At 53.8% G+C, this 27,341-nt stretch overlaps 2 protein-coding genes across 20 annotated transcripts in view; one reads left to right on the plus strand and one right to left on the minus strand.

Moving 5' to 3' along the window:
* ZNF362 (zinc finger protein 362) overlaps positions 1-8,117 on the minus strand; it is a 39,935-nt gene extending 31,818 nt beyond the window's left edge. For 2 of the 19 annotated variants that reach the window (XM_089773200.1, XM_089773192.1), the window contains exons 1-2: positions 7,764-7,913; positions 940-1,158 (exon numbers count right to left, since the gene is read on the minus strand). Coding sequence is in view for 5 of the 19 variants with exons in the window: in XM_089773187.1 (XP_089629313.1) it covers positions 5,683-5,767; positions 7,250-7,517 (353 nt within the window). In the remaining 14 variants the exon portion in view is untranslated. The other 17 variants (XM_089773201.1, XM_089773196.1, XM_089773193.1 and 14 more) reach the window with 16 other exon arrangements.
* Positions 8,118-18,659: 10,542 nt separating this feature from the next.
* LOC142819439 (uncharacterized) lies at positions 18,660-25,256 on the plus strand. The gene is made up of 2 exons (XM_075906573.2): positions 18,660-19,912; positions 20,213-25,256. The coding sequence occupies exons 1-2, from the start codon at positions 19,526-19,528 to the stop codon at positions 20,492-20,494; spliced, it is 669 nt and encodes a 222-aa protein (XP_075762688.2). The 5' UTR covers positions 18,660-19,525; the 3' UTR covers positions 20,495-25,256.
* The last annotated feature ends 2,085 nt before the right edge of the window (positions 25,257-27,341 follow it).

The raw sequence follows: 27,341 nt of genomic DNA on the forward strand, positions 1-27,341 counted from the left end.
ATCTCGGGCCCTGGCACCCTGGCAGCCCAGAAGACGCTGCCAGACCAAGGCTATGGCCAGGGCCCTGCACGCTCGGTGGCAGCTGCCGGGATGCAGGGGAAGGGGCTCGTAGAACCAGGCCTGGGGCCGAAGGCTGCAGGCTCCTGTCACATCGAATTGCTCCTTGGGGAAGGAGGCCGATGGGTCTCCCGAGCCCGGAGGGCCACGGCTGGGCAGGGTGTTCCGGACGCAGGGACTCAGCAGGACTCACTGGAGAAAAACGCACTCAAGCCCCAAGGCCTGGCGAGTCGGCGTCTCGTCCCAGGCCCGACACTGGGGCTCCCGCTTCCCGAGGCTTTGCCCGGGCAGGCAAGAGGGGAAGGGTGCAGACCTGCTCCCGGTTCTTCCCTGGGGGACGGGGCAGGGGGTGGGTGTCAGGCTCCATCTCATGGGAGGGAAAACTGCTGCCAAAAGGCCTGGACCACACTGGGGGGGGGGGGGGGAACAGCCCCGGAGCGAAAGACGGCAGGCCCGAGGGTCTGCCTGCACCCCAGGGGCCGGGGGCAGCAGACAGCACGGCTGAAAACCAGCCGCTCGGGACCGGGCAGCCCCGGGGCAGTGGAAAGCATCCCATGGGCAGGGGACAGGGCTGCAGAAAACAGCACTGGCGGGGCCTGGAAGAAGGAGCATGTGTGGGAGCAGGGGGAGGGAGAAGAGCCGGGGGGGGGGGCCCTGCCTTGGGGCTGGATGGAAGTTGTGGATCCAGGGCGGGTGGGGAGAGCAGACAAGGCAGCTGCAGCACAGGGGACCTGTGGCCGCCCCAGGGACGTGGGGTGCGCAGAAGCCCCAAGGCAGGAGGCACAGCCCAGGCGAGGGCAGGGGGGTTGGCAGTGCAGTGGCGAGCCCCGCCAGGGCTGCGCAAAGGGACGCCGTGACGTGCACTTGCGTGTCAGTACTCACAGGCTGGCCTCCGAAGCCAGGTGGCCGCAGCTGCCTGGGGAGACGTGCAGATGATGCTCCAGGCTGGCGGAGGTGGACGATCCCTCCTGGTGCAGGTGGGCACACGGCCCAGTCCAAGGAACACACTAGCCTTCACCAATTCCTACCACTGCTGTGAACACAAGCTACACCTCTAGCGGGGACTCCTCTACTTGGGCAGCCCCCTCTGTCTCGTCTGGGCTGAAATAAAAAGAAAGAAGAGATTCTTTTCATGGAACCTGCAAGGCAGCGCCTGGCTGCGCACGCTCCCGGCCAGCCGTCATCACAGCGGGACAGGCCGAGACACCAGCACCGCTCGCCCATGCGGCCACCTCTGGGGTGGATGGTGGCAGCGGATTAACAGCACCCAGGAACCCTACACAACCCGACGTAACAGAAGAGAGGAAGAGCCTGTGCCGGTTTAATCCACAGAGGGCTCTTTGCCCGCTGCAGTCTGGCCAGGACAACCGGACTAAACACGCTGCTCTCGGGGACCAGGAGCCAGAACCTAGCTAACCTGCCATGCACGGGGCAGCCCTGTGCCCAGACAGCAGCCCCAAGCCCCGTGCCGGAGCTGCCCTGGAATCTATGCCCTTGGGGAGGGGACCTGAGCAGCAAAGCCAGTGAAAGAAGGGAGAGTGTAAAGCTGTCGGGGGGAGGGTGGAGCCACATGCAAAGCACAATGTCCCGCCACTGCCCGAGGTCCAGGACCCGGCCACTCGGAACCAGGCTGCCTCGCTAGCAGCAGATCACGCTCCATTAAAATGCCACATGCCCAAGCACCGCCCATGAGCTACCCACAACCCACCCCGTGGCCCCCTGCTCTGGGCCCAGCTGGGCGATGGAGAACCAGAGGGCAGCTCCGCTAGCAAGAGGCCAGCCAAGCGGGTTGGCACCTCTCACCCCCCGCCGCAGCCAGGCTCCCATCACCCCACAGCAGGTGGCTCCGGCACAACGCACATTTCCTTGCGGCCAGCTCAGACCCTTCTCTCTCTCCCTGCCCCCATCCACGCTCTGCCCAAGAGGAGACGGATCCAGTGGGTAAGATAGAGGACTAGACACCAGGCTTGTTCCATCCCCAGCTGTCCCACAGCACTGCCCTGTGTCCATGGGCAAGTCCCTGCCCCTTTCCGTGCCTCAGTTTCCCCTTTGGTAGAATGGGGATAGCGATCATGGTCTACCTCACTGTGGGGCTTCAGCTCCTCGGGCCATGCAAAGATGGGGCGGGGGGTCCGCAGGAAGAAAGGACTGAATATTGCTCTCTCCCCCCCTTGGGCGTTTCTCTGCAACACGGCCCCTCCCGTGTTGGGGGGATGGGCCAACTCTCCTGGCTGTGGGCTCGTATCAGAGTTTTCATTTTCCGCAGGCTGGCATTCGCCAAGGCCGCACGACCAACGCAGCGGCACCAAGAGCCAGCCTGGCCAAGGGAGCCTTGTCCTTGTGGGCAGCCGAGGAGCAGACGCCACGGGGCTCTCCAGGGCGGTGACATGGCGCGTGGAGACCACGAGGCCCCCAGCCCGTCTCCTCCCTCGCAGCAGGAATTCACACCCCAGCCAGACGCCCCCGGGGGCAGAACGCCAGCTCCAGGGTTACTTTTTGGAAGGAAGAGCCACGGGAATTCCCCTGCCCCCGGAGAATTCACCCCCGATGGAACCAATTCAGCGCGGTGTTCCCGCCCCGACGGTTCCCGCCCCGACGCTTTCCTTCCAATTGCCGGTCCTGATCAAAGCGGACAGAAACGCCTCAGACAAGCAGCAACCGCCCCTCCCTCGCATCCTGGGCCCACTTCCTCCCTGACACGGGGGCATGCCCAGCCCCCCAGCGCCAAGGCGACCCTGGCACCCTCCATCTCCTACTTCTGGAGGTCACCAGCAAGAGGGTATCAAACCCAGGGCCATCTCCTCGTGCAGCCTTGAGCACGTGCTTGAGCCAGCTCCAGCATCCCGGCTCCCGGAGCCCTGGCCAGAGCTCTCCAGGACCTCGGGGGCCATTTCTTACAACACCCACAGGGCAGCTTCTGAGGGGGCCACGGACTGCGCTGGAGGCCACGGCACAAGCAGCGAAAACGCACCTGCTGCAAATTGCTCCTCAGGCCTAGGACAAGGCTCCGACCTGGTCTGTCCTAGGCTGGGCCCAAGCACCTCACAAGCCTCCGTGGTTTGTTCTCCCGCACCTGGGAAGCCAGGCCGGCCTCACCCCTCCCACTGCACAGAACTAGGCAGGCTCAGGACCAGCCAGGGAGTCCGGCAGCACCGGGAACCAAATTCCGGCCTCTCACCCACCAGGCCCCCTCCTGCTCCAGCCACCAAAGCCCCATGGCAGGCAGGGCCCAGGTTCCCAGGGCTGCGGAGGCTGCAGATCAGGCGTGAAGGAGGCTCTACACCCATCACTCAGGGCTGTATGGATCCGGGTCGGCCCAGCAGTGTCATTGCAGTGCCCTCTCCGTGCGCACAGGGGCAGGCGCCGGCCCATCCCTTTGGCTGCATGTAGCGCAACGGGCCCCGATCCAGACGCCTCCTCCCATGCCACCAGGAGCGCATGCTGTGCGGAAGGCCGGCTCCCCGCAGTCTGCGGGATGACGTGTGAATCTCACAGAGGGGGAGTGACCAGCCCCCACGCCCCCGGCCTCAGCCCCCGTGCTCTGGTTGCGAGGCCAGAAGGAAACAAACCCGCCGGCTGCAAAGGGGACAAGAGGCAACGGGGGACAGCCGGCGCGGGCGGCCTCCCTTCCAACGCGTGGACGGAAAACTGTGTCCCAAGACCACTCAGCGCACTCCCATCGGCCCAGGGAAAGGGCCCTGTCCACGCCACGTGGCCAAGGGGAAGCCACGCGGAAGATTCCTGCATTTGCTTAAGAAGCATGTGACAGATGGGGGGAATCCGTAGCCAGAGGCGGAAGCGGGTTGGTCAGCTGAGCTAAGGAGGCCCGCAGACCCAATGCACTGTCCTACGAGCGCTCGCCGCTGGGGGGTCCAACGCAGGGACCCAGCGCACCAGAGACAAGTGCCTAGTGAGGGCTGGTGTTTACCTGCCGCATCGCTCTTGGGGCTGGACTCGCCAGCGTCAAAGCCCTGGGCTGGCAGCAGGCAATGGGGGAAGAGGGAGGAGGGGAGAGCGCTAGGACACAGCAGAGGCCTCGGTAGACCCTTGCAACCTGCCCCTGCCACACAACCCAGCTGCCGCCAAGGAGACCACTGCCGGCCCCAGAAAGAGGGTAAAATAAAAGCAAAAGGTACAAAGTTCAGAGCATTCGCCCAGCGCTGGGGGGCCAGCGTCTCCACTCAAGGCCCAACGCCCCACTGATGTCTCCGGCGCCGGGCCCCCACAGACTCCACTGGAGGCACCGTGCGCGCCAGGGACGCCTTACGGAACGGAAGAGACTCCCAGCCGATTTCCGTGCGCAGAACACCAGCCAAAGCTCCAAGAGCTACTGAGTCCAGACCCCAGCCTCCCCCGGCGTGCTCGGAGCAAGGCCAGTGACTACGGATGCATCTCCACCGGCAACAGCAGCCGCCCTGGTACGAACAGGTCTGCCCCTAACAGTACCTGAGTCCTGTCTACACTACTGCTTCCGCCAGCCAAGATGCCTCCCTGGTGAGTTATGGACCCCGTTTTTATAATACGACATGGGTTAACACCCCTCCCCCCACTGAGCAGGAGGGCAGAGCCAGGGTGTATCACGCTCAAGGGGCTGTTATTTCTGTGCCACTGTCATAGAAATAAATAATGCCACCCCCCCATATCCGCAAGGCAGAGCAAAAGCCTATCATAATCAGCATGCCTGGGCCAAAGGGAAGCCTTCATTACGGCGTCCTTCCCCCCCAAAGCAAGCCCTTCAGTTCGGCCCTGTTCTCTCCCCTCGCACACTCGCTGCGAAGCTCACACACAGACATTTCTCTGACACCCTTGCCAAGGCAGAATCCTGCCTGCTCCTTGAACATTACTCCAGTGCCAGCTAAGAAGCACACACCACAGTAGTGTCTACAGCACCAGACCTCATTAGCAATTTGAGTCACCAAAAAAACTCCCTCGCAGCAGAGTTCGGGACTCATTCAGAAAGTGTCTTCTGGACACCTCAGATTCCTAAGGCTCACTGTGCAGGCAGCAGAAATCAGGACAGTGGGCGAAGTCGCCATGCCCCGTTATCTCGAGAGAGGGTGGAGATGCCGCTCAGCATAGATAACAGTACCAATGACTCGGAGCGGCCTTTTTCCATCCATGTACTCATGGTGCTTTACAAAGAGATAGTATCACTGTGACCAGTCATAAACTTGGAGAGAAGCATGGAGAAGTTACGTGATTTGCCCCGGTCCCACAGGTCAGTAGCAGAACTGGGACTAGACCCACATCCACTGATTCCCAGCTCCGGAACAGACAGAGAGACAGACAGACATTGTACACACGTGCACTTGCAGGTAAGGTTTAGGCGTGCTGCTTGCTAACCTGCAGCGGAATGCATTTCTGCTGTGGAGAAAGGGGTTTTGTTTTGTTCACCCTCAAGTGTTTTTTTCCCACACTATTTTGGGGATCGAGATCGGAACAATCCATAGACGTACAATGAAAAGGGTTCCCCCAGGGGCTGGATCCAACAATCAGCAGGACAGTCACCAAGGTCCACGCGTGGGTGGCTTGGGAAGATCAGACTCATGTCCACAGCTTCATGCACTTTGGTGGGTTCCCAAGACACACACAAATCTATCATCGAGCATAACTCAGTGCGCCCACCTCGGTACGAACTGCCGGTGCTTCCCCTGACATCTGTCCATCTCCACAGCTAGCAGAGCACAGATGTGGCGCGCAAGGTGTTGTTCTATAGGGGACAAGGAGGACAACTTCACACACACCCCAAGACACACACCCCAGCCACATCCCAAAGACACAGAAACACCCCAAAAATGAGCCCAGGAAGACATGCATAGGGGCAACAGAGACTGCTTCCAAACTAACCAATCCACGGGGGCGCCGCAGTCTCTAAAGAAAATAAACGAAGGGCCAATTCTATCCCTGTAGTTACTGGCTCCATGGAAGTCAGAGGGTTGGACTAAACTATTTAGGAATATTTGGACCAAAGCAGAACCAGTCCTAGGGCTGGGGCCTAACCAGATTTCATCCCCTCCCCCTCCAAGAACTTCTAAGAAAAAATTTAAAAATTTGTTTGCCTCTCCCCAAAAAATGTGACTTCAGTTGAAGAGGCCTCTCGCTGGCCCATCCGCTACCAGAGTAACAGAACAGCTCACCCAGGCATCCAAGACATTGTCCTTCACCTTTCCAAGGCGGCCAGCAAATAAAAGTGCAAGGCTAACCATAGCAAGCCACATGAGAAAGCCGTGTGCTCTTGGCTACACTGTCCAAGGCTCCTGAATGAGCAGGATTTCTAAAAGTAAATTATTTATGTCCTCAACTACATCTCGCTTAGGCTGACTCTAGACCAGAGCGTATGTCCAATCCAACGTGCTTACAATGATGCATGTACCAATAGTGCCTGCATGTACACACTATGCACATAGGCAGCACACACTAACTACATGTTCACATATCCACAGATCTCACTATACAACCGCACGAAAAATTGTGTCAGTTTCTAAAACTGCAGATTCCATACTCTGAAAACACCGCATTCCTGCCAAAGTGCAAATGCAAAATATTCCTGCTTAAACATTCCCTTTATAATATTGCTATCAACGTTTAAAAAAAAACATTTTCTCCATCACCACCCGCAAAAACGGAATCTCTTTTAACCAACATGCAACATTCACAACCATCTGTTAAAAAACAGCTACATTCAAGTTCATTTAGCTTTTCCATTAAATAATCCAAAGGGAGAAAAACAAAATACAGAGCAGGGTTTTTCATTGCGTTTTTGTTTTGTTTAAAAAAAAAAACTTTTGCATAAGTTAACTTTAAATCTTAAACCCCCTCCCACAGAAATGTTTGACTGTTTCCTTTTTTTTAAAAGTCCAATTACATTGTATCCCCCGTGCAAGCAAGATCTTTGCAACAAAAACGCAAAGCAAAGAAAAAAACACCCCTTTAGGAGCCCCTTTTGCCTCTCAGCCGCCTCTCCCACATTCTCAGACAGTTTTATTAAAAATTTCAGACAAAAGAAAAACAAAAATGGCAGCCTGGCTTATTTTTAAAACAGGACAGGGACGCCATATTCTGCAGATCTGCAAAAAAAGACAGAAATCTGAGGCTTGGCCACTCAAAAAAAATCAGGCAGCTGCAAAGTGCAAAGGGAAAGCTCCATTTGCAATCAGTTTATTTGCATTAAGCCCCATGAATCATTGTTTACCGGAGAATTGCACCAAAGGGGTTTTTTGAATAACCCGGCTTTTAAAAAAAAAGCAGACACTTCCTATACCAACAATCATGCTCCCTTTGCAAATTGCAATCCAGCCAGCGATCCGTCTGCAAGGAAGAAAATGGGCTCCCCCCTTTAGCTTCCTCTCTTCTTCCTCCTCCTCCTCCTCCTCTTCAACCCGCCCAGGCTCCAGAGCACTGGGGGGCACTGAACAGACAGAGCCCCCCACGCAGCCGACACTCATCGGGATCAAACGCATGCATCGGATGAGGGAGAGCGAGAGAGAGGGGGGGAAGCCCCCCAAGCTGCACTCCCGCAGCCGGAGCCGCGGCGCTCGCTAGAAACTGACACTCGATTGCAATTTGCTCGGGAGACCAAGAGCGACCGAAAACTACCATGCAACTTTCTCCTGCGACCCCATCTTAACCCCCCCCCCCCCCGACTCCCCTTCCCTCGCTGGGCGCAGGGAGCCCCCGCCCCTGCTCTCCGGGGGCTGCATACAGACCTTGCCTTGCCTTAACGGCCGCTCTTGGGATTTTGTTTGGGTTTGTGGCAACTCGGCATCAAAGCAGCAACCCCCGCCCGGGCCGGCCCGCCCCCGCCCCGCCGAGCTCGGGATGGCCTCCCTGGCTTTGCTGTGGGCTACAGGCTTAGTTCAAACCTTCCGGGTCGCCTGCTGTTCACTTCTGGGTTCTGCAAGCGCCGGAGCCGCGCAGCCGGAGCCCGGGCGCTAGGACGCGCCGCAGCCGCCTGGGCGAGGGGCGCTCGGGGGCCGCTGCCTGCTCGCGCCCGGCGGGGCGCTGGGGCCCGGGGAGCAGCCCCCAGGGGCAGAGCCTGCGGCTCCCGGCGAGGCGGGGCTGGAGCCGGACCCCCCCCCCCGTTTTTCACTCCCCCAAGCTGCCCGCTGACTCCCGGCCCGGCTGTACCCGGGACTTCGCATCGCCAGAGCCCCCAGCTCGGCAGCTCCCCCGCGGGGCGGCGGGGTCCCGCTTTGCGACGCGTCCGGGCAGCCAGCGGCCCCCGCCCGGCCCGGGATGCTGCTGCCTGGCTGAGTCCCCCCCCCCGGCCCCAGCTACACTCCCCGGCTCTCCTGGCGCTGAGCGATTTCCCGGCGCCGCTCGCCCCGGGTCTGGCTCCGCTGAGCCCCGCGCCCGTGCAAAGCCCCCTCCCCCTTCCTGCTCCGCTGCACCCCCGCATCCCGGCCAGAATCACCCAGCCCCAGAACTGGCAGGGACCCTGAGAGGTCCAGGCCCCTCCCCTGCCTTCAGAGCACGGTCCAGACCATCCCTGACAGGTGTCTGTCCCGCCTGCTCTTAAATCCCCCCAGTGATGGAGAGTCCCCCCCCCCCAAGCCAGAGCCGCTCCTTGGAAGAGGGGCCCCAGACCGACTCTCCATGGCAGTGTCCTTGCACTGCTGTGAAATCCCTGCATTGGCTTTGTTACTCAGCATGTGCACAGTGCACAGAGTGCTAGCTCCTGGGGATGTCAAATCCCGAATAATCAGTTAACCAGATCAAATGTTAACTGATTAACCAATTAAATGGGATCCCAGGCAAGGGACCGTTCCATCCCGGCTGGAGCTGCCCACGCGGCTCCCGCTCCCAACCACCAGCCATATGGAACGGGCTGGCGGCCTCCTGCATGGGCCTGCCTGGCCTGCGGCAGGCCTCCACCCTCAGCAGACGGTGGCCGGGGGCTGCTCCTGGAAAGCAGGTTCACCTTCACCTGGTAAGCATCACCCAGTCACCCAGTCACATCCCTGATGGGCGCTTCGCAGACCGGCGCTGACCAGAGAGCCGGGAATCAGCCAGTTCTGTTCAAAGGAGCAAAATTCTGTGTCTGTCCCCAGCCGCTTGCTCCCAGCCACGCTCCCCTGCACAGGGCCACGCTCGGGTCCCTTCCCTCCCACGCAGTGCAGCAAGGCCGCTGGCCACACTCTGGTGTGACCCCGGGGGAGAGCAGGCACATGTCTCTGCCCCCCACGTTACCTCAGGAAGACAGGGTACCAGGAGAGGTGAGTCTGTCCCAGGGGTGGAGAGAGCTGGGGCAGGGAGAGTTGAAGCGGTCGCTCAATTCCTCCCATGTCACAGGGGGGGTGTGTGTGAGAGGCGTATAGGGAGCGTGTGTGTGTGATCTCTTCCCATGAGCGTATGCGTGTGAGGTGTACAGGAGTGTGTGTGTGAGAGAGAAAGAGGTGTACAGGAGTGAGTGTATGTGTGTGAGGTGTACAGGAGTGTGTGTGTGTGTGAGAGAGAAAGAGGTGTACAGGAGTGAGTGTATGTGTGTGAGGTGTACAGGAGTGTGTGTGTGTGTGAGAGAGAAAGAGGTGTACAGGAGTGAGTGTATGTGTGTGAGGTGTACAGGAGTGTGTGTGTGTGTGAGAGAGAAAGAGGTGTACAGGAGTGAGTGTATGTGTGTGAGGTGTACAGGAGTGTGTGTGTGTGTGAGAGAGAAAGAGGTGTACAGGAGTGAGTGTATGTGTGTGAGGTGTACAGGAGTGTGTGTGAGAGGTGTACAGGAGTGAATGTGTGTGTGAAGTGTACAGGAGTGAGTGTATGTGACCTCTCCCTGTGAGTGTGCGTGTGTGTAAGACCTCTCCCCTTGAGTGTGTGTGAGAGAGATGTACAGGAGTGTGTGTGTGAGAAAGAGGTGTACAGGAGTGTGTGTGTGAGAGAGAGGTGTACAGGAGTGAGTGTATGTGTGTGAGGTGTACAGGAGTGTGTGTGTGTGAGAGAGAGAAAGAGGTGTACAGGAGTGAGTGTATGTGTGTGAGGTGTACAGGAGTGTGTGAGAGAGAGAAAGAGGTGTACAGGAGTGAGTGTGTGTGACCTCTCCCCATGAGTGTGTGAGAGAGGTGTACAGGAGTGAATGTGTGTGTGAAGTGTACAGGAGCGAGTGTATGTGACCTCTCCCTGTGAGTGTGCGTGTGTGTGAGACCTCTCCCCATGAGTGTGTGTGAGAGAGGTGTACAGGAGTGAGTGTGTGTGATCTCTCCTGGTGTGTGTGGGGGAGACCTCTCCCAGTGAGTGAGTGTGTGTGTGGGGGGGGTAAGGGTATGTGTCACTTCTGCCCCTTTAGAAGCCTGAAAGATAAGAGGGTAAATAAAAAGAATCCAGCTACAAGCTATTTCTTTTTAACAGGGGCTCAGTCATCATGATGTTAATGTGAAGGTTTGCACTCCACCGTTCTGATGGATTGCCACTAGGCTCACTTGGGGCATGTCTACACTACCACCCTAGTTCGAACTAGGGTGGCTAATGTAGGCATTTGAAGTTGCAAATGAAGCCCGGCATTTAAATATCCCGGGCTTCATTTGAATCTTGCCGGGCACCGCCATTTTTAAATCCCCCTTAGTGCGGACTTCGTACCCATGGCTACACGCGGCACGGAGTAGGTAGTTCAAATTAGGCTTTCTAATTCGAACTACCGTTACGCCTCATTCCACGAGGAGTAATGGTAGTTCGAATTAGAAAGCCTAATTCGAACTACCTACTCCGTGCCGCGTGTAACCGCAGGCACGGAGTCCGCACTAATGGGGATTTAAAAATGGCGGTGCCCGGCAAGATGCAAATGAAACCCGGGATATTTAAATCCCGGGCTTCATTTGCAACTTCGAATGCCTACATTAGCCACCCTAGTTCGAACTAGGGTGGTAGTGTAGACATGCCCGAGAAGAGTAATTTTACCAGGTGTCCCATATTCAGCACAGGGAAATATGGCCACCTTATGTATAAGCACAAACATTCTTAGAACCTTATTCTGAATAGGGATGTGAACAGGTAGCCAGTTACCCAGTAAGCATTACCCTTAACAGTTACCTATTCCCCGGGAGCAGCCCCCGCCTGCGGCCCTGCCCCAGTCCCATAGGGATGCTGGGAGTCAGCAGTTTTGCCCACTCGCGGCTGCTGATCCCCAGTGTAGCGTCGAAAGCAGCCAGGCGGGAGCAGCTCCTGTTTGCAGCACAGTCAGGGCTGGTCCTAACCAATTGGCGACCACAGGCAACTGCTGGGCAAAATTTATTGAGCCAAAAAATAAAGGGAAAATTTGTTGAGCAAAATAAAAAGGGTTGAAATGCGGTCGTGGCCCTTTTAATTCCTGCATGTCCAGAGCGGACTTCTGTCGGGCTGTCAGTGGCCCAACTCACCCATCCGTAAGACCAGCTCTGGGCACAGGGGCCGCTCCTGCCTGGCCATGGTGGGCAGGGGGAACCACTATGGAACATGCCTCGCCCCCGCCCAGAATGTTTAACCGGTTAACTAATTAAACGGGATTTTACATCCCTAGTTCTGAGTCTCAGTTTAGCTGCCACTTAGTATCAATGTTCTAATCCAATAGGGCATTTTATGTTGTCAGAAGCTTTAAAAAAACGCCATTAAAATCTGAGTGCCACTCACTGTGCCGTGGATATTTTCCTTCACGTTTCTGCCGCTCCAGTTCCCCATCCAAAGCTCCCACACAGCAAGGCCTTCCTCAGGAAAGGAAAGATTTGAAGGATCAGGTGCTACCGTTGTAACCACAGAATCTCAGTGTGGGGCTAATGAAGACATTACTGTCCTGTCAACTGTAGACTCATAGCAACGAGGGACCGGAAGAGACCATGCTAGGTCACCTAGTCCAGGCTCCTGCGCTGAGGCCGGGCTGGGCACTATAGCTCATCCCTGACAGGTATTTGTCGAACCTTTTCCTAGACCCCCTCCAGTGTTGGAGCTTCCACAACCTCCCTAGGAAATTTGTTCCAGCGACTACCCTTACTGATCCGAAGTTTTCTCTAAGATCCATCCTATATCACCCTGGCTGAAATTTAAGCCCATAATTTCTTCTCCTTTCTTCAGTGGATAAGGAGAACAATTTATCACCCTTCTCCTTAGAACAACCTATTAAGTATTTGATGACTGATACGTTCTCATGTTAGTCTTCTCCAAATGAAACAAACTCAGTGTTTTCACAAGGAGCAGTCCTGTGGCACCTTAGAATCATAGAATACTAGGACTGGAAGGGACCTCGAGAGGTCATCGAGTCCAGTCCCCTGCCCTCATGGCAGGGCCAAATACTGTCTAGACCATCCCTGATAGACATTTATCTAACCTACTCTTAAGTATCTCCAGAGATGGAGATTCCACAACCTCCCTGGGCAATTTATTCCAGTGTTTCACCACTCTGACAGTTAGGAACTTTTTCTAATGTCCAACCTAAACCTCCGTTGCTGCAGTTTAAGCCCATTGCTTCTTGTTCTATCCTCAGAGGCCAAGATGAACAAGTTTTCTCCCTCCTCTTTATGACACCCTTTTAGATACCTGAAAACTGCTATCGTTTCCCCCCTCAATCTTCTCTTTTCTAAACTAAACAAACCCAGTTCTTTCAGCCTTCCTTCATAGATCATGTTCTCTAGACCTTTAATCATGCTTTTTGTTCTTCTCTGGACCTTCTCCATTTTTGCCACATCTTTCTTGAAATGCGGTGCCCAGAACTGGACACAATACTCCAACTGAGGCCTAACCAGCACAGAGTAGAGCGCAAGAATGACTTCTCGTGTCTTGCTCACAACACCCCTGTTAATGCAGTCCAGAATCATGTTTGCTTTTTTTGAAACAGCATCACACTGCTGACTCATATTCAACTTGTGGTCCACTATAACCCCTAGATTCCTTTCTGCCGTACTCCTTCCCAGACAGTTGCTTCCCATTCTGTATGTGTGAAACTGATTGTTCCTTCCTAAGTGGAGCACTTTGCATTTGTCTTTATTAAACTTCATCCTGTTTACCTCAGACCATTTCTCCAGTTTGTCCAGATCATTTTGAATTATGACCCTATCCTCCAGAGCAGTTGCAACCCCTCACAGCTTGGTATCATCTGAAAACTTAATGAGCGTACTTTCTATGCCAATATCTAAATTGTTGATGAAGATATTGAACAGAACCAGTCCCAAAACAGACCCCTGTGGAACCCCGCTTGTTATGCCTTTCCAGCAGGATTGTGAACCACTAATAACTACTCTGAGTATGGTTATCCAGCCAGTTATGCACCCACCTTATAGTAGCCCCATCTAAGTTGTACTTGCCTAGTTTATTGATAAGAATATCATGCGAGACCGTATCAAACGCCTTACTAAAGTCTAGGTATACCACATCCACTGCTTCTCCTTTATCCACAAGACTCATTATCCTATCAAAGAAAGCTATCAGATTGGTTTGACATGATTTATTCTTTACAAATCCATGCTGGCTGTTCCCTGTCACCTTGCCACCATCCAAGTGTTTACAGATGATTTCCTTAATTACTTGCTCCATTATCTTCCCTGGGACAGAAGTTAAACTAACTAGTCTGTAGTTTCCTGGGTTGTTCTTATTTCCCTCAGTGTTTTCACAAGGAGCAGTCCTGTGGCACCTTAGAGACTAACATATTTATTAGGTCAATATTCCACACGAGGATGAATTACAAGCTGTCAGCAACACTATCCCCAATGATGCCACAGTGCACCTGATGGCTTAGCTATGGGACTTTGTCCTCACCTACAACTATTTCCAATTTGGGAACAATTTATATCTGCAAGTCAGCGACACAGCTATGGTACCCGCATGGTCTGCAGGAGAGAAGAGTGAGGGGGGATTTGAGAGCAGCCTGCAACTCCCTGAAGGGGATTCCAGAGAGGATGGAGAGAGGCTCGTCTCAGTGATGGCAGATGACAGAACGAGGAGCAATGGTCTCAAGTGGCAGTGGGGGAGGTCTAGGTTGGATATTAGGAAAAACTATTTCCCTAGGCGGGTGGGGAAGCCCTGGGCTGGGTTCCCTAGACAGGGGGTGGAATCTCCATCCCTCGAGGTTTTTAAGTCCTGGCTTGACAAAGCCCTGGCTGGGATGATTGAGTTGGGGTTGCTCCTGCTTTGGGCAGGGGGCTGGACTTGATGACTCCTGAGGTCTCTGCCATCTCTAGGATGTTATAATTCCACAATATGCCGACATTTTTATGGCTGACCTAGAACAACATTTCCTCAGCTCCTGTCCACTAGCAGCCCTCCTCTGCGTACGCTACATTGATAACATCTTCATCATATGGACCCACGGGAAGGAGACCACTGAAGAATTCCACAGGGATTTCAACAGTTTCCACCTCAAGGTGAACTTCAGCTTGGACCAGTTCACACAAGAGATCCACTTCCTTGACACTACAATACAAATAAACGATGGTCACATCAATACCACCCTATACCTGCAACCACTGTGCTTACCTACATGCTTCTAGCTTCCATCCAGGACACAGCACATGATCCGCTGTCTGCAGCCAAGCCCTCCCACAGACAGAGACAAATACTGTGTCATAAACAGAGGGAGTGCTGGCCAGCACCCGGTGACTAAAGGGTTAAGCTCAGGTCTCTAGCAAAGGTGTTGGCCAGGAGACCAGGAGAACCAATGAAGATAGAGGGTTGACATTTGAATTGGATCTAGATCCCCTGCCTGCTTTCTTGGCGTGGCAGAGTTAAACCAGGAGTTGAGAGACAGAATGAGTTAAACCAGGCAAGACTGCCAGCCCCCAAGGAATTCAGGGCACGGGAGCAGACTGAACAAAGAGAAAATTAGAAGTGAGGACCAGAGAAATATGAGTCCAGTCGCGTTCAGAGTAATTTTTCTTTATTTTGTGGATTGGTTTGAACTGCTCGGTGTGACTCTATGCCGCCCTCCCCATTTACTACCAGCTAAGCATTGTGGCAGAGGTTTTTTTCTCTGTGTTTTAATTTGTTTTCCTTAGTTGCTCTGTAACATCTAGCAACCAGGTACCCTTCTCAAGTGTGTCTTTTGTTTTGTAATACAAAGCACTTCTTTTAAGTTGATGATTTGATTCTTGTGTCCTGGAAGATCTGTCTAGCTTTGTCTACACTGCAGGGTTTTTGCGCAAGAAGCTTTTTGTGGAAGAGTTCTTCCGCAAAAACTTCTTGCACAAAAGCGTGTCCACACCTCAAAAGCCCATCACAAAAGTGATGTGCTTTTGCGCAAGAGAGCATGCACACTGCATGGACACTCTTGCACAAGGAAGTTCTGATGGCCATCCACAGAATGGCCATCAGAGCACCTGTGCTTTTTGTGATAGGCTCTTTTTGTGCAAGAAACCCCTGCTGAGCATCCACACACACCTTTTTGTGCAAGAATTCTTGTGCAAAAAGGAGTGATGCCTCATAGAAGGAGGTATACCTACACTGCATAAAGCCCTCTGTTCTGTCGATCGACTGTAGGTTTTCTTGTGCAAAAATGTGCTTGAGGTGTGGATGCTCCATGGGTTTTTGTGGAAAAACAGCTGTTTTTGCACAAAAAGCCTGTAGTGTAGACATAGCCTCTGTGGGTATCTGCAGGCCTCTGGCGGAGGGGTCAGCTACCAGAGACTGCAGCTTGTTTTTCTCTTTCCTTTATCAAGCTCCTTTGGGGCAAAAATGCTTGGGGTACCCCTGGGGGTGATTTCAAGTGTTCACCCCTGGTTTTTTTAGGGGATCAAAGTACAGCAAAATTCCCAAAATCTGGGTATTAGGATTCTGGGGAGACGTTTTTGTAACCAGTGCCTGTGGAGGTGAGGTTTTGAGGCTCTCTTGCGGGCCCCCGCCTTCTGCATTTGGAGTGCCAGAGTGGGGAACAGCCCTTACACACCTACAAGATCTTTATCAAGCATTCTTAAAATACCCTCCTGGGGAAGTGAGGAAACAGATTGGCAGAGCTAGATGAGTACCCAGAAGTTACCCACTTCAAGACTGGCCTAACAAGGAAAATAAGAAAACACTGGTTAGGGTGTGAAAAAGTAAATGTGCAAATGGTTAACCGAGGGGCTCATCGGTTAACCTTCACGATTACACACAGAGAGCCAAATTAAAAGCCGGCTCCTGGCGCACGCTGGCTTCTGGGGAGCCGCCTGTCGTACCATGTTTAACTGTGTAATCACTTGCATGGTGTCAAGTATCAGAGGGGTAGCCGTGTTAGTCTGAATCTGCAAAAGCGACGAGGAGTCCTGTGGCACCTTATAGACTAACTGAAGTGTAGGAGCATAAGCTTTCGTGGGCAAAGACCCACTTCGTGCATCTGACGAAGTGGGTCTTTGCCCACGAAAGCTTATGCTCCTACACTTCAGTTAGTCTATAAGGTGCCACAGGACTCCTCGTCGCTTGTGTAATCACTGGAATTTTCAGTTGTTACATGGTTACTTAACTACACACATTTTAACATCACTACCCCTGGTCACCACCTACAGCCTGCAGCTTAAGTGCCTCCAACACATCACTGACAATCTATAACCTCTCCTGGAGAAAGATCCCTGCTCTCTTTGGCCTCGGGAGACAGGCCAATCGTCGCCTCAGCCTGGCCAGCGTGCGTACCTGCACCAGACTTGAGATAGGCCTGGGTTTGCTTTGGTAGAAATCCGCACAACAGCCATCGTTAGTCCGGACAATGCAGACATTATTATTCTGGTCAAGAAGGGGTTGTCCAGGCTCCCCTACAACAGACAGCCGCACAACCAGAAGCAAATACTTACCAGCAGCCACACGCCACACCTCCCCTGGAACTTACCCCTGCAACTCCGTGCACAGATCTGTACAAGCGACACCATCACAGGACCTAACCACAAACACCACCACGTCCGGGACTCATCCACCTCCACATCCGTCAATGTGATATATGCCATGAAGTGCCAGCAATGCCCCGTGCCATGGACATTGGCCAAACTGGACAGTCTCTGTGCCAAAGGATAAATGGACACAACTCAGACATCAGGACTGATAACACATAAACCTGTAGGGGAACATTGTAACCTCCCTGGGTACTCAGAGATGGATTTAAAAGTAGCCATCTTTCTACAAAAGAATTTATCATCTGATTACAGAGGGAGGCAGCTGAACTGGAGTTCATTTACAAGTTCAACACTACCCACTTAGGCTTGAATAAAGAACTAGTTAGCGCACTGCAAAGGCAATTTCCCCACCTTTGATATTCTCATCTCCACATCACATGCTATGAATGAGACACAGCCAGCCTGACTTAATTAGCTTCATTAACATGGGTCCTACAGGTAACTTCTTTTGCTGTTATATGTACCTGGGATTCTGTATTTTCCACTCCAACTCATCTGATGAAGTGGGTTTCACCCACGAAAGCTCACTACCTAATAAATTTGTTAGTCTCAGGGCCTGTCTACACTAGGAAATTGTTTCAAAATAACTTATTTTGAAATAACAAATCCCAGAATAACTATTTCAAAATAGCATGTCCACACTACAGGGAAGCCTCAAAATTAGTCTGAGGCAGGATCCCTTAATGTGGATGCGCTACTTCGACGTACAGCCCCGGGAAGCACTGGGGAGTAATTACTTTGGATGACTCTGGGGCGTCGTTATTTCGAAATAGCAGCCGTGGAGCGTCCACACTCCCGCTATTTCGAAATAGCTGTTTTGATATAAGTGTTATTCCTCATGGAAAGCGGGAGTTATTATTTCAAAATGACCAGTCGGTTATTTCAAGATAACGGGTTTGGTAGTGTGGATGCTCCACTTGTTATTTTGAAATCACTCCCTAGTGTAGACCCGGGTTAAGGTGCCACAGGACTGCTCATTGTTTTTAAAGTTACAGATTAACATGGCTACGCCTCTGAGACCAGTTTTTTCAATCTTTTCTCATAGGGCACATTTCCTCTGGACCCATAATAATTGTGTTGTTTTCCTAGAATCACGGAATCATAGAAACCCAGGGCTGGAAGAGACCTCAGGAGGTTATTGAGTCCAACACCCTGCCCAAAGCAGGACCAACCCCAACTCAATCATCCCAGCCAGGGCTTTGTCAAGCCAAGACTTAAAAACCTCCAGGGATGGAGATTCCACCCCCTCCCTAGGGAACCCATCCCAGTGCTTCCCCACACTCCTAGGGAAATAGTTTTTCCTAGACTTCTCCCAATGTAACTTGAGACCATTGCTCCTTGTTCTTCCACCTTTCACGGCTGAGACCAGCCTCTCTCCTTCCTCTCTGGAACCTCCCTTCAGGAAGTTGAAGGCTATCAAATCCTCCCTCACTCTGCTCTTCTGGGGTACGTCTAAACTATGTAGATTTGTTTGTTTGGCAAAGGGAAATGAAGCTGCGATTTAAATAATCGCGGCTTCATTTACATTTACATGGCTGCCGCGCTGAGCCGACAAACAGCTGATCAGCTGTTTGTCGGCTCAGCTCACTAGTCTGGACGCTCCCCTGTCGAAATGAAAGCCCTTTATCGACATCCCTGGTAAACCTCATCCTACGAGGCATAATGGGGATGTCGATAAAAGGCTTTCAGGTCCGCGCGGAGCGTCCAGACTAGCGCGCTGAGCCGACAAACAGCTGATCAGCTGTTTGTCGGCTCAGCGCAGCAGCCATGTAAATTTAAATGAAGCCGCAATTATTTAAATCGCGGCTTCATTTCCCTTTGCCAATCAGCCTAATCTACATGGCTCCATTGTTGGAGCCATGTAGTCTAGATACACCCCTGCAGATTAAACAAGCCCAAATCCCTCAGCCTCTCCTCGTAAGTCATGTGCTCTAACCCCCTACAAATTTTGGTTGCCCTCCACTGGACCCTCTCCAATGCGTCCGCATCCTTTCTGTAGTAGGGGGCCCAGAACTGGATGCAGTACTCCAGATGTGCGGAATAAAAGGGAATAATCACTTCTGTAGATCTACGGGTAATGCTCCTCCTAATGCAACCTAATATGCCATTAGCCTTCTTGGCTACAAGGGCGCCCTGTTGACTCATATCCAGCTTCTCATCCACTGGAATCCCCAGGTCCTTTTCTGCTGCACTACTGCTTAGCCAGTCGGTCCCCAGCCTGTACCAATGCTCGGGATTCTTCCGTCCCAAGGGCAGGACTCTGCACTTGTCCTTGTTGAACCTCATCAGATTTCTTTTGGCCCAACCCTCTAATCTGTCCAGGTCTCTCTGGACCCAATCCCTGCCCTCCGAGGCTGTGTCTAGACTGCAAGCTTCTTTCAGAAGAAGCTTTTCCAGAAGATCTCTTCCAGAAAAACTTTTTTTCGAAAGAGAGCGTCCACACGGATTGGACGCTATCTCGCATATAAGGCCACCCAGAACCAGTTCAGGCAGGGCATTAGGTCATCAGTTGCGTCCAAGTGCTGTTGTCTAAAGCTAGCTGAGTCACATGCTTAAAGGGAACCCCCCGGCCCCCAGGCAGCCATTCCCCCCCCCCCCCCCGCATGCGATGGCCCCACATGGCCAAGCTGTAGTTTCTGCAGCAGTTTGTGCAGGCTGCCTTCATGGCCATGCAGATGCTCGACACAAAGCTCATCATTGAGACCCGCTGCTGGTGTGCGCGAGCGAGGCCCTTGCAACCGCACCCCCCAGTGGAGAGATGGTTCTGGAGGCTGGACACCAGTTCCGACTGGTGGGACTGGCTGGTGATGGAGCGGTGGGACGACCAGCAGTGGCTCCATGACTTCCACATGTGGAAGGCCACCTTTTTGGAGCTGTGTGCCTGGCTTGCCTCTGCCCTCTGTCGATGCGACACCCACCTGCAGCCTGCCATGCCCCTGGAGACGTGGGTCACCTTCGCCATCTGGAAGCTCGCCACCCCAGACAGCTACTGGTCAGTGGGCAACCAGTTCAGCATGGGAAAGTCGACCGTCGGGGCCCTCCTCATGGAGGTAAGGCCCTCGGGGGCTGCAGTCCCTATGGGGAGTGAGGAATCCTGGAAAGGGGGACCCTAGGGAAAGGAGGGTGGCGGAGGTGCGGGGGTGGACTCGGGGTGGGAGGGAAGTCCTGTCCCCAGGGGGTTGTGCCATCCTGCCCTCACACAGCCCTGCTGCTGGAGAGCGGCTTCATAGGGGGTGGTTCCTGGGGTGTTTGCGGGGGGGGGGGAAATGAGGGGGAAGCAAGAACCTCCCAAGGGCTCAGACACTCCCTCCCAGTCTCTGTTTTGTGTGTTCGTTTGTCTCCTCCTGCAGGTGGTGAGGGCCATAAACACCTTCCTGCTGCACAGAGTCATCCGCCTGGGAGACCCGGACCCCATCGTCGCAGGATTTGCCACCTTGAAGTCCCCCAACTGCGGGGGAGCAATTGATGGAACCCACACCCCCGTCCGCGCACCACATCGTCTAGCCACCCAATACATCAACAGGAAGGGCTACTTTTCAATGGCGCTGCAGGTCCTGGTTGACCACCGTGGACGGTTTACTGACGTTTCCGTCGGGTGGTTGGGCAGGGCTACCCTTCTTCCCCCAGCATGACTTTGGGGATGAGGATGTGCAGATGCCACTGTGCATCGTGGGGGACACGCAGGCAAGGGAAGTGTCCGGCCACAGCGGGATCCCATGGGCAGGAGAGGGGCCTGGAGCAGCCTGGCCTTCTAAGGGGCTCGCTCACATACCTGCACCTGGCCGTGCTGTCCACGGAAGTGGGTGGTGCACAGTGATGCTGCACGTGGTTCCACGTGCACGGTCTGCAGTACGATGTCCAGGCCGAGCGACGATCACGACGCATCCCCTCTGCGCCCGCTTCCCCTGCCCTGTGTGTGTGACAAACTGAGAGTACTCACCTGAGGGTCCCTCCCCACCTTCAGAAGATGCCTGCAAGATATCCAGGGCCTGGGGTACCAGCGCCAGGGTCGGGGAACCATGCTGTCCGTGTCCTCCTCCTCCTGCAGCTCCTGTTCCTCCTCCTCCTCCACCTCCCTCTCTTCCTCAGCAGGGAGCTCCAGGCAAGTGATGACAGGTGTCTCGAGCCCCGAGTCCACCACCATGGGTCAGGAAAAGGCTTCACCCCCCCCCCCAGTATTTGGTGGAGCTCCTGGAAGTAGGGGCAGGAGAGGGGTTCTGCCCCAGAGTGAGAGCTACGCTCCCTGGTCCTGGCAGAGCTCCTTTATCTTGCTCCGGATCTGTTCCAATGTCCGAGGTGGGAGGTCCCCGCTCAGGCAGAGCCTCGGCCATCCAGCCATAGATGTCCACATTTCTTCGCTGGGTCTCCTCCTCCCCCACAGCTCGAGGAAGGACGGGATCTTCGCCCCGGACCAGGAGGGCACTCAATGTTTTGTGCCTGGGTCCTGGGAGCCCTGCTGGTGCTCCCTGTGAGGGCCAGGGGGGGCTCGGGGAGTGTGTGGCTGGGCCATCGCTGGCAATGTGGGTGGCACTCAGAGCCACACGGTGAGTGGAGCTTCCAGGCCAAGGCTTGTCCCAGGTGCCTGCAGTTTTAAGAACTGTCAGGAGTCAGGAACTATAGAGTTCTGGTTGCTTTGGAGGGAGTGGCCACCAGGGCACCCGTGTTATTTCCTGGAGGCGTCTTCTTTTGAAAAAAACCCCTCTTCCACATCCACACACGCCCTTTTCAGAAAAAGGCTTGTTCCTCACAGAAAGAGGTTTACCACCGTCGGAAAAACCCCTCCTTTCTTTCGACTTTCTGTCCCCACAACGCAATAGCAGTGTGGATGTAAGTATTGTTTTTCCAGAAAAACAGACTTTTTTCCAGAAAAATGCTGCAGTGTAGACATGCCCTAACATATCTACCTCTCCCCCTAGCTTAGTGTCATACACAAACGTGCTGAGAATGCAATCTACCCCTTCATCCAGGTCATTCATAAAGATGTTGAACATACCCGGCCCTAGAACCGATCCTTGGGGCACTCCGCTTGAAACCGACTGCCATCCTGACATCGAGCTGTTGATCACTACCCATTGGGCCTGACAATCTAGCCAGTTTTCTATCCACCTTACAGTCCATTCATTCAATCCATATTTCCTTAACTTGCTGGCAAGAATACTGTGGGAGACTGTATCAAAAGCTTTGCTAAAGTCACTGCCTTCCCATGTCCACAGAGCCAGTTACCTCATCATAGAGGCTAATTCCTCCCAACTTTCTCCAGTTTGTCCACATCTTTCCCGAAGTGTGGCACCCCAAATTGGACACAGTGCTCCAGGTGGGGCCCCATCAGTCCTGCCTGAAAGAATACTTTCTCGCGTCTTGCCCACAACACTCCTGAATGATGTTTGGGGTTTTTTTGCAACAGCATCACACTGTTGACTCAGATTTAGTTTGTAACCAATTATCACCCCCAGATCTTCTCCTGCAGTCCTCCTTCTTGCACTGCCATTGCCCAGTTTGGTTTTGTGCAATTGACAATCCCTTCCTTTGCATTTGTCCCAATTGAATTTAATCCTGTGTATTTCAGACCATTTCTCCGGATTGTCAAAATCATTTTGAATTCGAATCTTGTCCTCCAACGTGCTTGTAATCACCCCGTTAGGTATCATTCGCAAACTTTATACGTGTGCTCTCTGTGCCATTATCCAAATCATTTATGAAGATCTTGAACAGACCTAGACCCCAGACAGACTCACTAGATATGTCCCGGCAGCTTGACTGAATCTTTGATAGCAACATTCTGAGCAAGCTTTTCCAACCGGTTGTGCACCCGCGTTCTAGTAGGTTCATCTGGTTGTATTTCCCTAGTGTGCTTCTGCGAAGGCCATGTGAGACTGTATCCAAAGCCTTGCTACAGTCGAGATATCTCACGTCTACTGCTCTCCCCAGCTCGTGAGGCTTGTTACCCCATCGAAGAAGGCTATTAAGTTAGTTTGACATGATTTGTTATGGACAAATCCATGTGGACTGTTACTATCACTTTACCATCTTCCAAGCACTTGAAAGTGATTGTTTGATTATTTGCTCCATTACCTTTCCAGGTACTGAAATTAAGCTAAGGTCTATAATTCCCTGGGATGTCCTTAGTCCCCTTTCTATAACTAGGTACTATAATTGTCCTTTTCCAGACCCCAGAGATCTCTGCTGTCCTCCATACGTTCTTAGAGGTAATTGCTAATGGCACAGTGAGCTCTTCAGGTAGTTTAAGTATTCTAGGATATATTTTGTCACTCTCTGCCGGCTCGAAGACATTCAACTTGTCTGAGGCCAGGTCTGCATGAAACAGTTCATTTTACCCACGTATATCACTCAGGGCTCTGAAAAATCAGTACCCCGGAGTAACCCACACCCTGGTGTGAGCAGTGCTAGTTTGATTGACGAATTCTTCCATTGACCTCTCTGCTGTCTCTTGGGGATGTGGATTAACTACAGCGATGGGAGGACCCTGCCGTCATTCCAGCGCGTGTCTCCCCTCAGGGGTGACACGTGGGAGCAGGAAGGGTCGTGTGCTCCCGAAACACCATGGGAGGGAAGGGCAAGGGGCCAGAAGCCAGTGGGGCCAGGGCCCGGAGCTGCACTTCTGGCCCTATGCTTGGGGCTTGGCTGCTGACCCCACATCCAGAGCTCTGCTGCTGCCCGGGCTCTGCTGCCAGCCCCCAGGCCTGTCTGGGAACCCCCTCCCAGAGTCATGGCTCTGCTCCCGACCCCAGTGAGGAGGGGTGGAGACTTGGGGGAAGGAGCAAGGTGGCTGGTGCAGGGATGGAAAAAGGCTGGGTTGGGGCAGGGCCTGGGACAGATGGGGGATTGTCCTGGGCCCCACCCCACCCCCTTTAGGGATGGTCCTGCCTGGGGCTCGGAGTGGTGCAGGGAGGAGTCACACGTGGGGGGCGGGGCACCTGCCTGTCTACAGTGACGCGCTGCAGTGGCGCAGGCGCAGAGTTTCCAATGAAGCCAAATCCCACGTCACACGTGGCTTGTTCTTTCCGTGAGCTCCCGCTCGCTCGGGGGGCCGTCCAGGCTCTGCTCCCTGTGGGGTGAGCATTGAAACAAGATAACACTTGGCGCACTGCTGCGTCTCCTCTGACTGCCTTTCCCCCTCGCCGCGTGGCGGGTCTGCCCTCTCCTTGAATCCCAGACTCACGGAGCCGCGAGGTCACCGAGTCCAACCCCTGCCGAGACGCGGGCTTTGCTATTGCCGAACAGACCGGCACAGCTGGCCCCAGCCTCCTTCTGAAAGGCTCCAGCGAAGGATGCGGCTCTGATGCAGCTGTCTCTTAGGCTACGTCTACACTGCAGCCTTCTTCCGCAAAAGCTTATGCAAATGAAGTGCCGATTAGAATATCGCCGCCCTTCATTTGCATCATGTATTAGGGGCCATTTTTGCACAAGAGGCGAAAAGGAGCTCTGTAGACAGCTCCGTTTTGCACAAAACCCCTCTCTTGCGCAAGAGCCGTTCTTCCGCAGTTTTTTCAGGGACCCGCCCTAGTTTTCTGTCATCTTCAAATCTGATCCCCATGCTCTCTACCGACATCCAACTCATTCATAAAAACACTTGACCCAGAGCAAATCCCTGTGGATCCTCACTCGGGACCTTCCCCCAGTCCGACATCTTTCTACTGTTTATGGGTTTTTAACCAATTATGTCTCCACTTCGTGATAATTCGGCCAACGCCACTTTTCTCCAGCTTCCTTAGAACACAAGAGTGGCCGGGCTGGGTCAGACCGAAGGTCCTTCCAGCCCAGTGTCCTCTCTGCCCGCAGTGGCCAATGCCCGGCGCCCCGGAGGGAGGGGACAGAACAGGGAATCTAATGATCCTTCCCCTGTCATCCTGTCATGAATAGGGGGAGTGCTGACCAGCACCTGGTGACTAAGGGGTTAAGCTCAGCAAAGGTGTCAGCTAGCCCCCCCCCCCCCCAGGGTGGAAATTTGAATTGGATCTAGGTTCCCTGCCTGCTTGCTTTGTGTGGCAGCGTTAACCCAGGAGCTGAGAGACACAGAGGAGTTAAACCAGGCAGGACTGCCAGCTCCCACACAGAATTCGGGGCATGGGAGCGGACTGAACAAAGCAAATGAGAAGTGAGGACCAGGGAAATGTGAGTCCAGTCACGTTCGGGGTAATTTTTCCTTATTTTGTGGTTTGGTTTGAACTGCTCGGTGTGAATCTCTGCCGCCCTCCCCATTCACTACCAGCTAACCCAGGGGTGGCCAACCCCAACTTTGCGGCTTACAAAGCCACACCCCCCTCCCCCTCCCTCAGCCAATGGGAGCCTGATGTGGCCAAAAAGGTTCAACGTCCTTTTTTTTTTTTTTTGCTCAACGACTTTGGCGGGTGGGGAGCTCTTCTCCCCTTCTCCCCCCCCCCCCAACAATTCTGGTGTGTCTCTTTGCATTTTTTCCGGTGCTATTTCAGCTCTCTTCATTTAATGGGTTGGCCACCCCTGATCTAAGCATTGTGGCAGAGGGGTTTTTTCCCTCTGTTTTTAATTTGTTTTCCTTAGTTGCTCTGTAACATCTAGCAGCCAAGTGCCCTTCTCAAGTGTATCTTTTGTTTTGTAATCCAAATCGCTTCTTTTAAGGTGATGATTTCAGGTGATGATTTGATTCTCGTGCCCTGGAAGATCTGTCTCTGGGTATCTGCAGGCCTCTGACTGAGGGGTCAGCTACCAGAGACTGCAGCTTGTTTTTCTCTTTCTTTTCTCAAGCTCCTTTGGGGCAAAAAAGCTTCGGGTACCCCTGGGGGTGATTTCAAGTGTTCCCCCCTGGTTTTTTTAGGGTTCAAAAAGCACTTAATGGTGGCAGCAAATTCCTCAAAATCTGGGTATTAGGCTTCTGGGAGGAAGTTTTTGTAACCAGTGCCTGTGGAGGCGAGGTTTTGAGGCTCTCTTGCAGGCCCCCACCTTCTGCATTTGGAGTGCCAGAGTGGGGACAGCCCTGATGTGGTGTCAGCGGTGGGATAATTTTGAACCAAGAACACAGACCTCGGGAGCTTAAAAGGACACTTCCCCCCCTCTGTTTTGCTGTTTGGAAGTTTGGAGGATTTTCTTTTTTTTTTCTTTCTTCTTTTTTGCTGCTGCCTTGGGGAGAGGCGCATAGAAGGTTAAATCTGCACAACCAGAGTCCAAACCAAAGTGTTTTTGGAGGGTTTTTTAAAGCTTTTGGGGCAACTGGATGGCTAGGCTAGGCTAGACTAAGGCAGGGAAACAGCCCAGCGCCTGCTTTTGTGGTCGGGAAGAGTAGCCCTAGAACAACCAACCCTTCCTAAGTGACACGCCGAGGTGAAAGCAGCCTCAGATCAGGGCAAGATGTCCACCTCTGAGGAAGACTCGCACCCTGAGGAGGGGGGACAGAAGCATGTCCCTGTGAGGCCAAGGGGAAGTAACTTTGTGGGGGCAGGAGCACGGAGGGCAGCCCTCCTCCTCGCTCACCACTGTCTTCTCTGTGGGAGAGTGCCTTTAAGGCAGGCAGACCTCGAACGAAGGAAGCAAATAGAAGCTGAGATGAGGCGAGCAGAAGTGGAAGCACAGGCGAAGCGAGCGGTAGCGGAGGCCACAGTTGCACTGGAGAATGCTAAAAGGCAGGACACTCTCAGTACCTCACCCAACAACCCTGCTCCAATCCCTGTTCAACAGCCCAGGCAATACCCAATGTGCCGGGTAGGAGATGATGCAGAGGCTTTCTTAGAAAGTTTGGAAAGAGCCTGTCTTGGGTGCAGCATCCCCGGAGAGCAGCCCACGGGGGCGCTGAGATCCCTGCTCAGTGGACCCCTCACACAAGTGGCAGTTGAAATGCCCGGGGGAAATGAGAATGACTGTGAACTTTTTAAACAAAGGGTCAGACTGAGGATGGGGCTCCCCGCTGAACACGCCCATCGCTGTGTCAGAGCCCTAAGGTGGAAACCAGGCATGACAGGGCTCCAAATTGCCTACGAGATTACAAGGAACTGGGGTGCTTGGGTATCAGGAGCGACGGTGAAGACTTGGACGAGCGAGCTCGCCTGATGCAAATGGAACAGCTCCGGGGGGGCTTCCCATGGAGCTCCAGAGATACAGCCGGGATGGGAACCCTACGGATGTAAGAGGCGGGAGATAGGAGCCCGGTGGACAGACGGAGGGAAATAAAACTAACAGCCAGTCAAGGGAGTGTCAGAAGGGGCGCCCAGAGATGGCATCCCACAACAGGGGGCCATCCAAGTACCCACCTCACCGGGAAGGGCCCGATCCACCTCAAGGGAGACCACAGGCGTCCTCTCGCCCTCCACCCCATCCTCCGGCAGCCCACCTCGCGCCAGTGACACGCCCGTCGGGCGATGTTTGAATGTAACGAACCGGGGAGTGTAAAGGCCAACTGCCCCGAGAGCACTGACACCCTGTAGCTCATCCCAGCGGGGTCACCCCAAGAAACGTCAGGCCCAGATGCCTCGCGGATCCCCCCAGAGCAAA

This window comes from Pelodiscus sinensis, chromosome 24 (assembly GCF_052426305.1).
Source record: "Pelodiscus sinensis isolate ZL-2025 chromosome 24, ASM5242630v1, whole genome shotgun sequence".
NCBI lineage: Eukaryota > Metazoa > Chordata > Testudines > Trionychidae > Pelodiscus > Pelodiscus sinensis.

Coding starts and splice junctions, on each gene's coding strand:
- LOC142819439 (XM_075906573.2), top strand. CDS start 19,526: ATGGCCATGCAGATGCTCGACACAAAGCTCATCATTGAGACCCGCTGC. Junction 19,913..20,212: donor TCGGGGCCCTCCTCATGGAG/GTAAGGCCCTCG, acceptor CTCCTCCTGCAG/GTGGTGAGGGCCATAAACAC.